Here is a 15,197-nt window from a genome sequence, read left to right on the forward strand (position 1 = left end):
GCGGATGGAGTTAGAAGATGGACTAGGGGTCATGCGCACCGAATAGCTTCCGGGTCAGCTGTAATGTGGTTCGGTGTGGATTGGTGACTTGTATGAATCTGACTAAAGTTGAAGCCATTTACTACGCCGTGTCGGATAACTAATACAGGAACATTCCAGCGAAGTAAAAACACCCTCCAGTGCAGTAAACATAAACTAAAGGTGAGTTTGTGAGTATGATATGTTGAATGGAAACCATTCTGCCGACGAATGAAGGAAGGGTGCGCGGCTAACGTTAGCTAGTCTGCATTACATGTGCCGCATGATGACAGAGGGAAGTAATCTATTTGAAACAGATGCTTCGCAACCCAGAACGACTCGTAGATCACCGTTATCCACGATCTGCGTAGTTCAATAGTATTCGTTGATACGCTACTGACATGCTTATGACATAAAGACGGTAAAGCTTCTTATTGCTGTCCATCGTCCAGTTAGCATGATTTGAATGGGCAGTAGTTCAGCCGAGCCGGCTACCCTGGCTACAGGCACAATGAAAACGCTATTCTATTCTGGGCACTGTGGGGCCAGGTACTGCTCTACAGTTATTGTCATTTTCAGGTCAACATCTGTTGTACACAACTGTTGATGAAAGTGAATATCCCTCCATGCCCTTCTGGTGATGGTAGTACTTAACAGTGTGTTATACTTTACTGTAATGTATAATTATACGTAGGCCTATACGATCTTTGTGTATGTTTTGTGTTTGTGTATTAATGTCAGCTGACAGACACCTTAATTTCCTTCGGGATTAACAAAAAGTACTCCTCTTCTCTACTCTAATGCTCTCTCTCTCTGTCTCTCTCTCTGTCTCTCTCTCTCTCTCTCTGCTGTACTCTCCCCCTCTCTCTCTGTCTCTCTGCAGCGATGCCGGGGTTAAGTTGCAGGTTCTATGAGCACCGGTTTCCAGAGGTGGAGGATGTAGTCATGGTGAACGTGCGCTCCATCGCTGAGATGGGCGCCTATGTCAGCCTTCTAGAGTACAACAACATCGAAGGTGTGTGTGTGTGTGTGTGTGTGTGTGTGTGTGTGTGTGTGTGTGTGTGTGTGTGTGTGTGTGTGTGTGTGTGTGTGTGTGTGTGTGAACTGATGTGCTTACTGCAATGTGCAATAATGTATATTAAGTCTAAGCCTGTGTATGTTTTGTGTTTGTGTAGTTATGTAAGCTGTCAGACACCTTCATTTCCCTCTGGAGTAATAAAAGTACTCTGCTCTGTTCTACTCTGCTCTACTCTAAGGCATGATCCTGCTCAGTGAGTTGTCCCGTCGACGTATCCGCTCCATCAACAAACTCATCCGCATCGGGCGCAATGAGTGTGTGGTCGTCATCCGAGTGGACAAGGAGAAAGGTGAGGGAAATACATTACATGTTATTACCTTCCACTTTGCTGACCATTTTATCCAAAGCGACTTATAGTCACTAATTTTCAGGCTATTTGTTATAGTCCCTGGAGCAATGTGGGGTCAGGTGCCTTGCTCAAGGGCACTTCAGGTCAGGTGGGATTTGAACTGACAACTCTCAGATTGAAAGACCACCTCCCTAACCACTACACCAAGGCTGCCCCAGAACATATGTCACAAATCTATCTGTGAAGTGTCTCTAGTCGGTAGTTGAAGTAGGTTCCTCAGTGTGATGAGTACTCGGTTTCTAAGTATTGTGTCTCTCGTCTCCGTCCTCTCCAGGCTACATCGACTTGTCAAAGAGGAGAGTGTCACCAGAGGAAGCCATCAAGTGTGAGGACAAGTTCACCAAATCCAAAACAGTAAGTTCACCAAGTCCAAAACAGTAAGTTCACCAAGTCCAAAATAGTAAGTTCACCAAATCCAAAACAGTAAGTTCACCAAGTCCAAAACAGTAAGTTCACCAAGTCCAAAACAGTAAGTTCACCAAATCCAAAACAGTAAGTTCTCCAAATCCAAAACAGTAAGTTCACCAAGTCCAAAACAGTAAGTTCACCAAGTCCAAAACAGTAAGTCAATGGCACCACTGGCACACTTGAGGATGCTACTAGTAGTAGACCTTGCAGACCTTTCAGCTGCTCTGGAGATGAGCCGTAGATGGCTAAAACCAGAGCCATACAGAGGGAGAGTTGCGCAAATGGAGGACCAGGAATTAAATTACAGCCCCGCCTTTCATCGAGATAGCGGTCGTGCCTAAAGCGGCTGTCTTTCCATAGACTCTACATAGAACCACCACATTAAAAGCCAAAAATAAGGACTAACGAACTGTACTGTGGGGTAATCACCACAAATATGTAAACTATCAACTGTCTCGGTAATGATAATCACAACAGTTTTACCATCTGTGATGTTTATCTGAAGTTATTACTACGAACAGCAAGTCTTGTCATATTCCCTGCATTGCATTGCATTTGCTGTGTGCTACTCCCACTTCTAGGCACTAATGTGTACGTGCAGGTGTACAGCATCTTAAGGCATGTAGCGGAGGTGTACAGTAATGTGTGTGTGTGTGCGTGCGTGTGTGCGTGTGTGTGTGTGTGTGTGTGCGTGCGTGCAGGTGTATACTATAGCATCAATAATGGCTTGTGTGTGTGTGTTCAGGTGTACAGCATCCTGAAGCATGTAGCGGAGATGCTGGAGTACAGTTGTGTGTGTGTGCGCGCGCGTGTGTGCAGGTGTACAGCATGTAGTGGAGGTGCTGGAGTACAATTGTGTGTGTGTGTGTGTGTGTGTGTGTGTACAGCATCTTGAGGCATGTAGCGGAGGTGCTGGAGTACAGTAATGTGATGAGTGTGTGTGTGTGTGTGTGCGCGCGCGCGTGTGTGCGTGTGCGCAGGTGTACAGCATCTTGAGGCACGTAGCGGAGGTGTTGGAGTACAGTAAAGATGAGCAGCTTGAGAGTCTGTACCAGCGGACCGCCTGGGTCTTCGACGAGAAGTACAAGAAGCCCGGATACGGCGCCTACGACGTCTTCAAACAGGCCGTCTCGTAAGTATTGTTTTATTTCTCCTTTTTCCTCCTTTATTTACTAAGGTAGTCACATTGAGCCTGTTGTCTGTTTTCCATTATGAATACAATATTGCTTTCAGTTTGGTCTTGTCAAATAAGGTTGTTAATTTTCAATGCATTGATGCAGGTATTTCCCCTTTTACCTGACGTGTTTTGGTAGTGTGTTAGCATCGTCTTCATCAGAGGTTCACACAGGTGTTGATATGTGGCTTTGTAATCAGCTGATGTTAAAGAGGTGTGGCCTTCTTGTCATTTTTGTTGTACTATATCAGCGTAGTCTGTGCTTGTCAAAGACCTGAACTACACTCCTGAGTTTGACATGTGTTGGCAGCTCCTAGGATGCTACTAGATTAACTCGAGTTAAATGGTTTCCAGAGTCAGCGTGGATGTTGTGCACGCTGTCAGTTTTTTAGTCATTTTGCTACAGTTGATGTTTTGCTCGCTGCTCTCAGAAGTCAAATTCCTCAGGCTTGTTGTTTACCCAAAGGCCCAAAAGTAAATCAGAACTTTTGTAGGCTTCAGATTGGCAAGACGCACTGCATCCATGTGGCACTCTTGTCTGAATTGGCATACATGGCAAATGGGCAAATGGGCAAATCTGGTCTTCACAGTATCTGTAAAATAAGCTGTTTCCACAGAAATTAATCATTATTGTGTTATTGGGATGTTTGACAAATTGAACGACTGTTTTCAGGGACCCCGCGATCCTGGATGGCCTGGACCTGACGGAAGAGGAGAGGAAAGTTCTCATCGACAACATCAACAGACGACTCACACCCCAAGCTGTCAAAATCAGAGCAGGTAGGTCCAGTGTTCACCTCACACCACACCTCACACCTCAAGCTGTCAAAATCAGAGCAGTAGTTCCTTCTTTTGGGGATGGGGGTGATTGAATGTCACTGACTCTGGTGCTTCACCAATCACATCCTATTATAAACAATTTTGCTAATTATTTGACACTTCATTATAAGTCCGTAGTGGCTTCAGTAAAGGGTAATGACATTAATGCAAAGAGAGTGCAGTGCAGTGGTCCCTGAGGCATAAAGCTAATCGATACCTGTGCTGCACTGAGACAGCTGATCTGCAGGAGAAGTAGAGGAGATGGAGTCAGTCAGCCTTCACCTTTTTTTTCCCTCTTGCCTTTCGTCATTTCTCTTGACTCTCGTCTTTCTGGTTCCAGATATTGAAGTGGCGTGTTACGGGTACGAGGGCATCGATGCGGTCAAGGAGGCCCTCAGAGCTGGACTCAACTGCTCAACGGAAGCCATGCCAATCAAGGTAGCGTACCTGTTACCATGCCAACCGTACCTAGTGTTACCATGCCAATCAAGGTACAGTACTTAGTGTTACCATGCCAACCGTACCTAGTGTTACCATGCCAATCAAGGTACAGTACCTAGTGTTACCATGCCAATCAAGGTACAGTACCTAGTGTTACCATGCCAACCGTACCTAGTGTTACCATGCCAATCAAGGTAGCGTACCGAGTGTTACCATGCCAATCAAGGTAGCGTACCGAGTGTTACCATGCCAATCAAGGTAGCGTACCTAGTGCAGGGATTAAAGTTCTCCGTCGCTGCGACGGATTTCCATCAACTGGGTTTTCGCTTGGATGGATTTCCGTCCGTATAATTTATGTCAATTAATTTACAATTTTTACTTTCCAACTGAACTCAAATCGAGAGCACTCCTGGTCATGAGAAGGGGACGAGAGGTGTGTTTGGTGTAGGCCTCCGGATGTAGTTAGGCTTATACACTCCACCATTGGCGGTGTGATACAACATTCACTCATCAGTAGCCTAGTTTTGGGTCATCCCCTGTTCTTCCGTGTTCCAAAAAAAAAGTACACGAGCGGTCAACAATTCTGTGGCAGCGCAACGCGAGAGATTAAAAAAATAAATAGCCAAAATTGTTGCTGATGGCAGAAAAGAAAATAATTGTAATACAATGTAAAGTGCAGTGACGTTTCCATATCATTGCACCTGCCGTGGCAGATATTTAGAAAAAAAAATGAATAGTTTACTTCGACTGCGTATGATGTCCTTTTCATGAAGGGTTTGCCTTTTAAGCATTGTGACTCTTACTAGCATTATTCATAGCCCCAATGGGACGACTAACTAGGATAGCCTACCATGCGTTTCATCCTCAAAGTTTAGCGCGTTTGACTGGCTGCGTGTAGAGCTAGTTGTCTTTTTGACAACGGATAATTCACAGTCTCATCTGTACTCATAGCAGATTAACAATTGTTGTTGCCGATATATATATTCAAGAAATAAGTTAAAAATGGGTTGCATTTGGGTCACGGATAGGCTATCCCTGGCAGAGCCAATTTATGCCACGTCTGTTCTGGGAAGCAGTGTTCTGATGGGTGGACTCATGGTCGATAAATGCCGTTTCGACGTTTGTTTCATTTTCAAGGGTGGTTACTTTGTGACGCTATTTCTGCTAACTGGAATAGTGTGCAGCAGCAACAGTTGTGTGTGCGCTTGTTTTTGAGTGGCTCAACGTCTGTGCCCATCTTCTCGGACTATGCGTTTCGTTTGAGTTCAGTTAGCCTATTTGCGCACTGTGCACTCAGGACTGATGGGTGGGTGATTTGCCTTGATTCGAGTGGAAAGCTGCGCGACAAGCTTGGGGAAGTGTGTTACTTTTGTAAACGATAGGCGTATGTCTGTGACTGTCGTGTCTGCTGCGTCCTGTCAGCTTGTAGAACACGTGCGCATAGGAAGAATCGGGGACGTTTTTTAAATCAATGGTAAGCGTGTGCTTGGCACCGCACATCAAGAAGCAAAAGAGTAGCCAGTAGTTTTCAAAACGGTAGAACACAGAGGTAGACATACCGCACCCTGTTTTAAACGTCAAGAAGTTATTTGTAACAGGATGAATACTGAAAAAGGCCGAAGGGTGAAAAACATACAAATAATTAAAGCTAGTTTTCTCCCTCTGATTGCTATGATCAGGGCTTTTTAAATGTCAGAAATACAACTGCAAGCAATGGGCACCAGTGCTTTCACCAGAACAGTGTTTGCCCATTCTAATGTGAAAGACAAAATATAGCCTACTACTACAACAAAAAAAACCCATAATGGGATCACTCACTGTATCAACACATTGCAATTCCAAGTCAATAATTCTGTGAGATCAGCTACCATTTTGAAGCAGCATTCATTGTGAATCCATTCTGCATGATGTTGTGAACAATTCATAAACAATGGGTAGAAATAAGAGGAAATAACCAAAACATGCCCCAAATTTCAGTTCAATCTTTGCAGTCTGATATAGTATCCATGCCTCCATTCTCGGCCAGTTCTAGTCAATCTGGTGAGCGAGCGGCCTAGGCCTGCCCGCCCTCTTTCCTTTTTTTGTATTTAGAAATTGGCATCTGTAAACATAGCATTGTAGGCCTACATCTGATTGAGCACATCTGATCTAGTACCTACAGGTACACATTACTGAGTCTATATAGGTCTACTGAGTGTATAATGAATATTCATTGTTCATGTGAAGTGTAAAGATTTATGTTGGTTGAAGTTCTGATTTTGTGGCACTTTTTGGTATTACTGGCGCCCTCAAGACATAGGCCTATTCTGCTCTAGGCGACTGCCCCGTCTGCCTATGCCGCTGGCTCTGGCACCATTCCTTGCATGTATGTTTCGTCATGAGGGCAGAGCCTGGCTACATTGGTTTTCGTAGGGTTACGGAGTGATACTCGATCGGGTGCCTAACCGGTAAAAAAGTTCAGTCAGATTACTTTTTTTTGCTTTAATCCCTGCTAGTGTTACCATGCCAATCAAGGTACCGTACCTAGTGTTACCATGCCAATCAAGGTAGGAGCTACACAGCAGAAGTATCTAGTGGAATATCAAGGCCAGGCCAGGACGTCCTGGAAGAAGAGTCACTGTGACTCAACGGGACCATTCCTGGTTAAATAAAAATAAATAAAGGCACTCTCATGTCAAGGTGACTGGATATATACATGAGAGGTTTGCACACTTCCGTGCTGACATTAGTGAGGTGTTGTGTCCTGCCTCTTGTGACCGGCGTGGTCTCCTCTGCCTCCAGATAAACCTGATCGCTCCTCCGCGGTACGTGATGACCACGACTACTCTGGAGCGCACGGAGGGGCTGTCCATGCTGAACCAGGCCATGGCGGCCATTAAGGAACGCATCGAGGAGAAGAGGGGAGTCTTCAACATACAGATGGAGGTAACCAACATCCTTTCCTCTCCTCCTCACCCTAGCACCTCCTCTCTTCTTCTCTATCACTCTTCGCGTAATACTGTAAACATGCATGAACATCGAGGAGAAGAGAGTCGTCTTCAACATGCAGATGGAGATATAAAACGCAGTGCAACCTTGACACGGTTCGGCAACAGCCGCCACAGTCAGTGGGAATGTTGGAATGCTTGCATTCTACTTTTAACAGACATACTCTAGTCGCTTCAGTCACTTGTATCGCTCTTGCACAGAAGTGATTCTATGTTGCTTGAATCTCGTCGCGGCCGGTCTATTCGGCCGGTAAGATGTGCGTTATCGCCATCCACAGCGCTAAGGGAACTCCATTTATTCTCAACCTAAAAATCCCCCCAAAAAAGTATGGGCTGAACAATTCACTATTTCTTCTCCCTGCCCCTCCCCCCCCATCAACTCAAAACTTGAACAGGCCTATTGTCAGTTTCTCTCTCTCTCTCTCCCCTCTCCCCCTCTCTCTCTCTCTCTCTCTCTCTCTCTCTCTCTCTCTCTCTCTCTCTCTCTCTCTCTCTCCCCTCAGCCTAAGGTGGTGACGGACACGGACGAGACGGAGTTGGCGCGGCAGCTGGAGCGTCTGGAGCGGGAGAACGCCGAAGTGGACGGAGACGACGACGCTGAGGAGATGGAGGCTAAGGCTGAGGACTGAAGACCAAAATAACACAAAATGGCGGCGCATCAAGGAAAACAAACACACCTGGAGACGAATAACGGAATAAAGGGCGTTTCTCAAAGTGAAGTGCTCCAGCCTTGTTGGTGCGAGTAACCCCCATTTTTCGCTGAAGTATCCGATTATTAATTACACTTAGGACTAGTTATTGGGTACTAGTTCTCCTTAGGACTAGTTATTGGGTACTAGTTCTCCTTAGGACTAGTTATTGGATACTAGTTCTCCTTAGGACTAGTTATTGGGTACTAGTTCTCCATGAAAAATGGGCGTTACTTGCACTGGCAAGGATAGAACACTTCACTTCTAGAAAAACCCGGAGAGGGAGAGGGAGCGTGAGGAGAACCTTCCCATCACTCACTCGACCTTCAAAAACAAGAACTTTACTTTTGTATTCTTTGAGCCGTACGAGAAATACTATGTGCGATTGAAGCTCAGAAGACGTTAATCAGCTGAGGGCACAGCAAAGGCCCCAGATACACACATATATATATCCAATACACACATTAACTATTTGGAGATTTGATAGGAATACATTACTTAGAACAAGACAACAGCTGTGGCCTTCATAGTGATTTATGTGCAGACACGTCTCCACATGTTCACCTTTCCACCTCATCTCAACACGGCGAGGTGTGTGTGAGAAAAGGGGGAGCGTTAGTGAGATTGTTAACTTCTGTTAAGAACTGCCCTATGACGCATTGTAAAACCTGTGCAACGTGTAGGGTTGTCTGCTCTTTTGTTGCTCATATGCATTCAATAAATAAAAACATTGGATATGAACTTACATGTGATGTCCACCACGGGGGGTGCTAACAGCTCAAATGATCATTTTGTGTTCTCATGAGTGCGTCTTAATATGCCTCCTTGCCTCCTCCATTTGCGCTTGTCTCCTCGCCCCGCCTCCTGGCCCCTCCTCCGTGGAGAAAACGATAAAGTTTCCCAGCCGTCAGCCTAGCCACAACAACTTTTGAGGGACTGTTTATCATTCACCATAACAATTGCAAACGATTAAAAGACTCTACAATTGAGCTTCTGCAAGATATTGAAATATAATGCTGTTGTCACTGATGTCATCATGACGAGAAGCGAGTGGAGGAGGCAAGTGGAGGAGGCAAGGTCGCATATTAAGATGCACTCAATGTGTAGCTAGGGCACAGCACAGTATGAGGTGGGAGGGGTACAGGCCCCGTACTACGGGGTAGCCAATAGAATCATGTTTGGATGGGAGGGGTACGGGGTAGCCAATAGAATAATGTTCAAACAGCTCAAATGATTGCACGAACGTTCTTAAAAAAATGTCTTTTATTCAAAACATCTCCATTAGTAGGTACAAAAACAAAAGGACAACAGTATTCAAACGGCTTCTTCAAATCAAGATGTTTTCAGCGTGACTTCAAAGGCCTGTAGGCTGGGACTACTGATGGCATCCGTGTACACCTGCTGCTGCCACACCTCCAGACCTATATCAACGGCGGCAACCAAAGCTGAACTAAGATGTTGAGGAGCTACCATTAGAGATTCACAAAGCTGTCAATCAAATCACTTCTCCATTTAAAAAAAAAAAGAAAAAAATATGATTACATTGACCAGACAAAATAAGACGAAACCCGTTTCCATTATGGCAAGAAAAGCGGTGTGTATGTTTTTTTGTGTCATGGGCGCTTCTCACTCCAGTATGAGGCAGAGGGGGGCTAGTCTCTCAGCAGTAGTCTTGCCTTTAAACAACGGATTTTATGTGTTTTCTTTTATTTTTAAAAATATAATGAGCACTGCTTCTTTTGTGTCAAGGGCGCTTCTTTCTTCCATGGGGGTTTGGTGTGGGCTGGTGATGACGGCAGAGGGGGTTATTCTCTGCAGTAGTCTGGTTTGGCCACATGCAGCACTTAATACTCCAGCATGGAGTCACGTAATGCATTTTGAAGAGGTAAACAAACAAAACCAAAAAAAACGAAACGCAATATGGGAATTATAATTGCCAATTCAGATTCTCCCCAAAATTATTTTTTTAGGGGTTTCAGTGCTTATTAAAAAAATCATATGAGCAGTTGCAACTGAGTGTGTAATCAACAGTCCAATGGTTCACTGACGACACACGCACAACCTTTTAAATAAACGCGTACAGAACTGTTGGTCCGAGTTGAGAACAGGAAGATGATGGCGGGGTTCAGGAGGGGCGGGTGGGGTGTGTCACGGTGGTGAGTTTTGGGGAGCGGAGAGCCACTGACCACACAGACCCCAAACACACAACACAGAGAGGCCTTCACAGCACAGAGTTCCCTTTCGTTTGGAAGGTGGAGGCTTCTGTAGGCAGTTCATGTTTTTTTGTCGTTTCCTGTTCTGATCATGTGTTGACTAGAGTGGCTTGGCTTGGGGGAGACCACAAGAAGTGGTGGAGCTGAAACAGGTGATTTTTTGTTGTTGTTTTTTGGGGTGTTGGGTGTTATTTGACGAGTCCAATCTTCTTGGCCTCCGTTTCGTAGATCAACAATCGCCACATCTTCACTACAAACACCTCCGCCTCCTCATCCAGCACCTGCGGAGAGAGGAACCACCCATTACAACATGTAGTATGGCATAGCCAGTCCACCCATTACAACATGTAGTATGGCATAGCCAGTCCACCCATTACAACATGTAGTATGGCATAGCCAGTCCACCCATTACAACATGTAGTATGGCATAGCCAGTCCACCCATTACAACATGTAGTATGGCATAGCCAGTCCACCCATTACAACATGTATGGCATAGCCAGTCCACCCATTACAACATGTAGTATGGCATAGCCAGTCCACCCATTACAACATGTAGTATGGCATAGCCAGTCCACCCATTACAACATGTAGTATGGCATAGCCAGTCCACCCATTACAACATGTAGTATGGCATAGCCAGTCCACCCATTACAACATGTAGTATGGCATAGCCAGTCCACCCATTACAACATGTAGTATGGCATAGCCAGTCCACCCATTACAACATGTAGTATGGCATAGCCAGTCCACCCATTACAACATGTATGGCATAGCCAGTCCACCCATTACAACATGTAGTATGGCATAGCCAGTCCACCCATTACAACATGTAGTATGGCATAGCCAGTCCACCCATTACAACATGTAGTATGGCATAGCCAGTCCACCCATTACAACATGTAGTATGGCATAGCCAGTCCACCCATTACAACATGTAGTATGGCATAGCCAGTCCACCCATTACAACATGTATGGCATAGCCAGTCCACCCATTACAACATGTAGTATGGCATAGCCAGTCCACCCATTACAACATGTAGTATGGCATAGCCAGTCCACCCATTACAACATGTATGGCATAGCCAGTCCACCCATTACAACATGTATGGCATAGCCAGTCCAACACCTCAGGCTGTTTGGGAAGAAAAGCACAGTCCCTAGATAAGTTAAATGCAAGAATGTTCTAAAGAAAAAAAAAACCTGACAACATAACAACATTGCCATTTAATCTTTTTGCTAGCCAGTGACTATAAAGCCACTAACCACAGTGGCCGGTGAGCAAAAAAAAAAGGTTCACATCAAGCCCTGTGTGCGTGTGCCAGCATTAAAATGAAAACTTACCATGGCAACGTCGTCCAGGATGCCTTGTGGTGTGCTGTGTGCCATCACCTGCAACGGACAAGACACGCGGACGTCAGTTAATAAACACGAAACACTTCAACCCACATCAGAATCAGCTAAACAAATGGATCGAGTACTATTCACTAAACGAAGAGTGCACAGTACAAGGACAGAGTTTACATGATGAGTGTACAAGGACAGAGTTTTGAGATACGCAGCTGGTGTGTGATTGCAGTCGTGTGTGTGGTATTGCATGAAAGAGTGTTCTGTTCATCAGAGAGGGAGAGAGTGTGTGTGTGTGTGTGTGTGAGTGTGTGAGTGTTCTCACCTTGGAACACACAAAGTCGACGAGCGTGGCCTCCTCCTCCCCGATGTACTCGATGATTTTCTTGTTGATCCACGGCCGAATACGCCTGTCCATCAGAGACTGCAGAGAGCAGAGAACGCAAGAATTCACATTAGAAAATGTTTTAAATACTGTCTTCCTAAACACCTTACGGTACATGCTGTGTGTCATGGAGTGCCACTAGTGACAGAGCCTTCCATGTTGCTGCTCCTATTCTTTGGAACAATCTGCCCGACCACATCCAGAATGCCCCTTCACTGGCCATGTTTAAGCAACACCTTTAGACACATCTCTTCCAGGAGGCTTACGGCTGCTAGTTCCACAAGCACTTTCACTTACATGCATTTACACACTGACGCGCACACACACTCACACTTTCCTACACACCACTCTGTGAAGCGACCTTGGGTGTTTTGAAAGGCGCTATATAAAACGAAAGTATTATTATTATTATTATTATTATTATTATTATTATTATGAGTGAAAGGTGGTTGTAATGAATACACAATGAACAGCTTCTCTTTACCTCAATGGCCCACTACTATTACTACTACTATTACTACTACTATTCTTCCTACTCCAACAGATACCCTCTCGTGTCTTCGTACAGATGTGTCTGAGCTGAAGCTCAACTCACTGCATCAACAAAGCAATTTCCCCCTGGGATCAATAAATGATACTCTACTCTACTCTACTCTACTCTACTCTACTCTACTCTACTCTACTCTACTCTACTCTACTCTACTCTACTCTACGGACCAGTCGAGTGGGTAGTTGAAGAGCTCTAGTTTTCCATTACTGGGGTGAGTTTCTCAAAAGAGAAGTTGTTAGCCTGTTAGCAACTTCAGTAGTTGCCAATGGGAAAATGCATTGAAAACAAAGTAGATAATGTAGTAAGCAACTTTGGTTTTGAGAAATTCACCCCTGCTTTTTGTACTACTACATCTACTGCTGCTACTACCATCAACTCACCGTGTCTACGATGCTCCAGTCGAGGGGGTAGTTGAAGAGCTCTGGTTTGGCATTACAACTTCTTATACTACTACTACTACTACTACTACTACTCCTCTCCTCCTCCTCCACCTCCTCCTCCTCCTCTCCTCCTCCTCCTCCTCCTCCTCCTCCTCCTCCTCCTCCTCAACTCACCGTGTCTACGATGCTCCAGTCGAGTGGGTAGTTGAACAGCTCCGGTTTCCCGGTGGGGATCTTCTCGATGAGGCTCTTGATGTGCTTGCGCTTCTCCTCCGTGTTGGCTCCCTTGGTGCCCGTGCCGATGCCCACGGCGTCGTCGATGCCCTGCTGGCTCTTGTCGTCGTCGTAGTCGAGCGGCACCAGCTTCCTCTTCTTGGGGCCGTCGTCCGCCTCCTCGTCGTCGAAGCGGTTAAAGACGCTGTCCGTCGTGAGCTTCTTACGCTTGGGCACGTTGGGCTGGCTGGGGCTGCCTGTCGCACCTGCAAGGGCAAGAAGAGAGGAGAACACGAGGGAAATAAGGGAGTCTGTATCTAGTTTGAGGCATCCGAGGAGTCTGTACCTAGTGAGGCATTTGAGGAGTCTGTACCTAGTTTGACGTTGAGGCATTATATAAAACGTATGTATTATTATTATCATCATCATCATCATCTTACCTAGTTTGAGGCATTACAGTGTACCTAGTTTGACGTTGAGGCACTATATAAAACCTATGTGTTATTATTATTATTAGTAGTAGTAGTAGTAGTAGTAGTAGTAGTAGTATCATCATCATCATACCTAGTTTGAGGCTGAGGCCGATCTTGGGTCGGTGCTCCTCCTGGTGGGGCGGGGCTTCGTGTGGCGAGTTCTCGTGTGGGATGATGATGCCGCACGGTGATTCGTCGCCTGGCGTGAGGGGCGTGGCTCCCCCGCTCCCGGAGGAGATGGAGGGTGCGGCGTTGAGCGGCCGCATGGTGGGCTTCAGGCACGGCTTGGAGCCGTCGCCACCCTCCGTGATGTCATCATCGTCATCATCATCAGGCTCCTCCCCTTCCTCGATGTCGTCATCGGAGATGGGGGCGGGGCCGTCACCTGGTCCTTTAAATTAAAGAATAGAAATAGAATTAATTTTAAATTTATTTCACCTCAATTTGGAAAACGTTGAGATTTCGGGGAAAAACGTTGCTAATTAATGAATCGTAAAAATGGATCGATAAAGTCAATTAACTAACAATTATTGAATTAATCGATAATAGACTGGACCTTCCATAGTGTATATGGCAAGGGCAGGCTATGATGATGCTGATGTGCAATTCAGGGACCGTCTGCACCAGAGACTCCTAGAATCTCTGTCTGCACTGTGAAACTTAGCAGCCAGTTAAAGGTAAAACAGGAAGTAGCCCGGCCTGTAAGTTGCCTCACCTGCTCCTCTGTGGCGCTCGTGACGAGGTTCACGTTCCCACTCGCCACCGCGGGACTCGCCACCGCGCTCCCGATCCACGCGTTCTCGCTCGCCACCGCGCTCCCGCTCTCGTTCCCGTCCGCCGCGGCCCTCTCTGTCGCGTTCCCGCTCGCGTTCGCGTTCCCGTCCTCCTCCTCCTCCGCGCTCCCGCTCACCTCCTCCGCGCTCCCTCTCCGGCGGCTCCTCCACCTCCAGCTTGGGGGGCGGCTGACGAAGACGCTCCGCCTCCTCCTCCATCTGCAACGGGAAAAAAAAGACAGAGTGAGCATATTTATCTGGTAAAGTGTTTAAGAATTGTACAGGAATTAAAATGGTACTATGCTCTGAGGCAATGATGCTGGAGCAGCATTGAGTGATGTCTAGCACTGGAATCACTCAGCCTCCTCCGCCATCTTTAACGGAAATATCACGCTCACATCCCACTTTACTTCAGACATGTAAAAGTTTGATCTTGTACCCGATACGTTTTGACGGAGGTTATACCGTCGAAACATGTCAGGTAAAAGATAAATCTTTTACATAAAAAAGGGGGTTCCACGCGCTTCTGTTTTTACATCTGGTGCATCAACGGGAGGGAGGCAGGTAATCTTGAACGAAGAGAAGACACCGGAGCAGCTCAGATGGGATGCTTTTTCTTTTTAATTCAAGTGCACAACATGTTAGGGACTAACGTTTCGATGGCAAGCCATCTTCATCAGAGTCCTTCATCAGTGGACTCTGATGAAGATGGCTTGCCATCGAAACGTTAGTCCCTAACATGTTGTGCACTTGAATTAAAAAGAAAAAGCATCCCATCTGAGCTGCTCCGGTGTCTTCTCTTCGTTCATAAATCTTTTACATGTCTGAAGTAAAAGAAAAACTTAAGGGTCATCTGAACAGTTAATGAACGTTATACATCTATCTAACGTTCAGATAACGT

General features: G+C 45.9%; 2 protein-coding genes across 4 annotated transcripts in view; one reads left to right on the forward strand and one right to left on the reverse strand.

Annotated features, from left to right (window-relative positions):
* The first annotated feature begins 34 nt into the window (after positions 1-34).
* On the forward strand, positions 35-8,704 carry eif2s1b (eukaryotic translation initiation factor 2, subunit 1 alpha b). Its single transcript, XM_063223802.1, has 9 exons — positions 35-201; positions 902-1,033; positions 1,275-1,385; positions 1,720-1,799; positions 2,834-2,985; positions 3,701-3,807; positions 4,187-4,284; positions 7,069-7,212; positions 7,778-8,704. The coding sequence occupies exons 2-9, from the start codon at positions 904-906 to the stop codon at positions 7,901-7,903; spliced, it is 948 nt and encodes a 315-aa protein (XP_063079872.1). The 5' UTR covers positions 35-201; positions 902-903; the 3' UTR covers positions 7,904-8,704.
* A 504-nt stretch (positions 8,705-9,208) lies between these two features.
* rbm25b (RNA binding motif protein 25b) overlaps positions 9,209-15,197 on the reverse strand; it is a 32,880-nt gene continuing 26,891 nt past the window's right edge. For all 3 annotated transcript variants that reach the window (XM_063223760.1, XM_063223758.1, XM_063223759.1), the window contains exons 15-20: positions 14,239-14,515; positions 13,615-13,914; positions 13,012-13,316; positions 11,848-11,946; positions 11,520-11,567; positions 9,209-10,457 (exon numbers count right to left, since the gene is read on the reverse strand). In XM_063223760.1, coding sequence (XP_063079830.1) covers positions 10,365-10,457; positions 11,520-11,567; positions 11,848-11,946; positions 13,012-13,316; positions 13,615-13,914; positions 14,239-14,515 — 1,122 coding nt within the window. In that variant the 3' untranslated portion in view covers positions 9,209-10,364. The remainder of the gene's footprint in view (positions 10,458-11,519; positions 11,568-11,847; positions 11,947-13,011; positions 13,317-13,614; positions 13,915-14,238; positions 14,516-15,197) is intronic.

Source organism: Engraulis encrasicolus, chromosome 18, assembly GCF_034702125.1.
Source record: "Engraulis encrasicolus isolate BLACKSEA-1 chromosome 18, IST_EnEncr_1.0, whole genome shotgun sequence".
NCBI classification, from domain to species: Eukaryota; Metazoa; Chordata; class Actinopteri; order Clupeiformes; family Engraulidae; genus Engraulis; species Engraulis encrasicolus.

What these genes read in the sequence shown, in the direction of transcription:
- eif2s1b (XM_063223802.1), top strand. Translation starts at nt 904, where the DNA reads ATGCCGGGGTTAAGTTGCAGGTTCTATGAGCACCGGTTTCCAGAGGTG. An exon ending in AGAGTACAACAACATCGAAG is followed by an intron (nt 1,034 to 1,274) that starts GTGTGTGTGTGT and finishes CTCTACTCTAAG; the next exon opens with GCATGATCCTGCTCAGTGAG. An exon ending in TCTTCAACATACAGATGGAG is followed by an intron (nt 7,213 to 7,777) that starts GTAACCAACATC and finishes CTCTCCCCTCAG; the next exon opens with CCTAAGGTGGTGACGGACAC.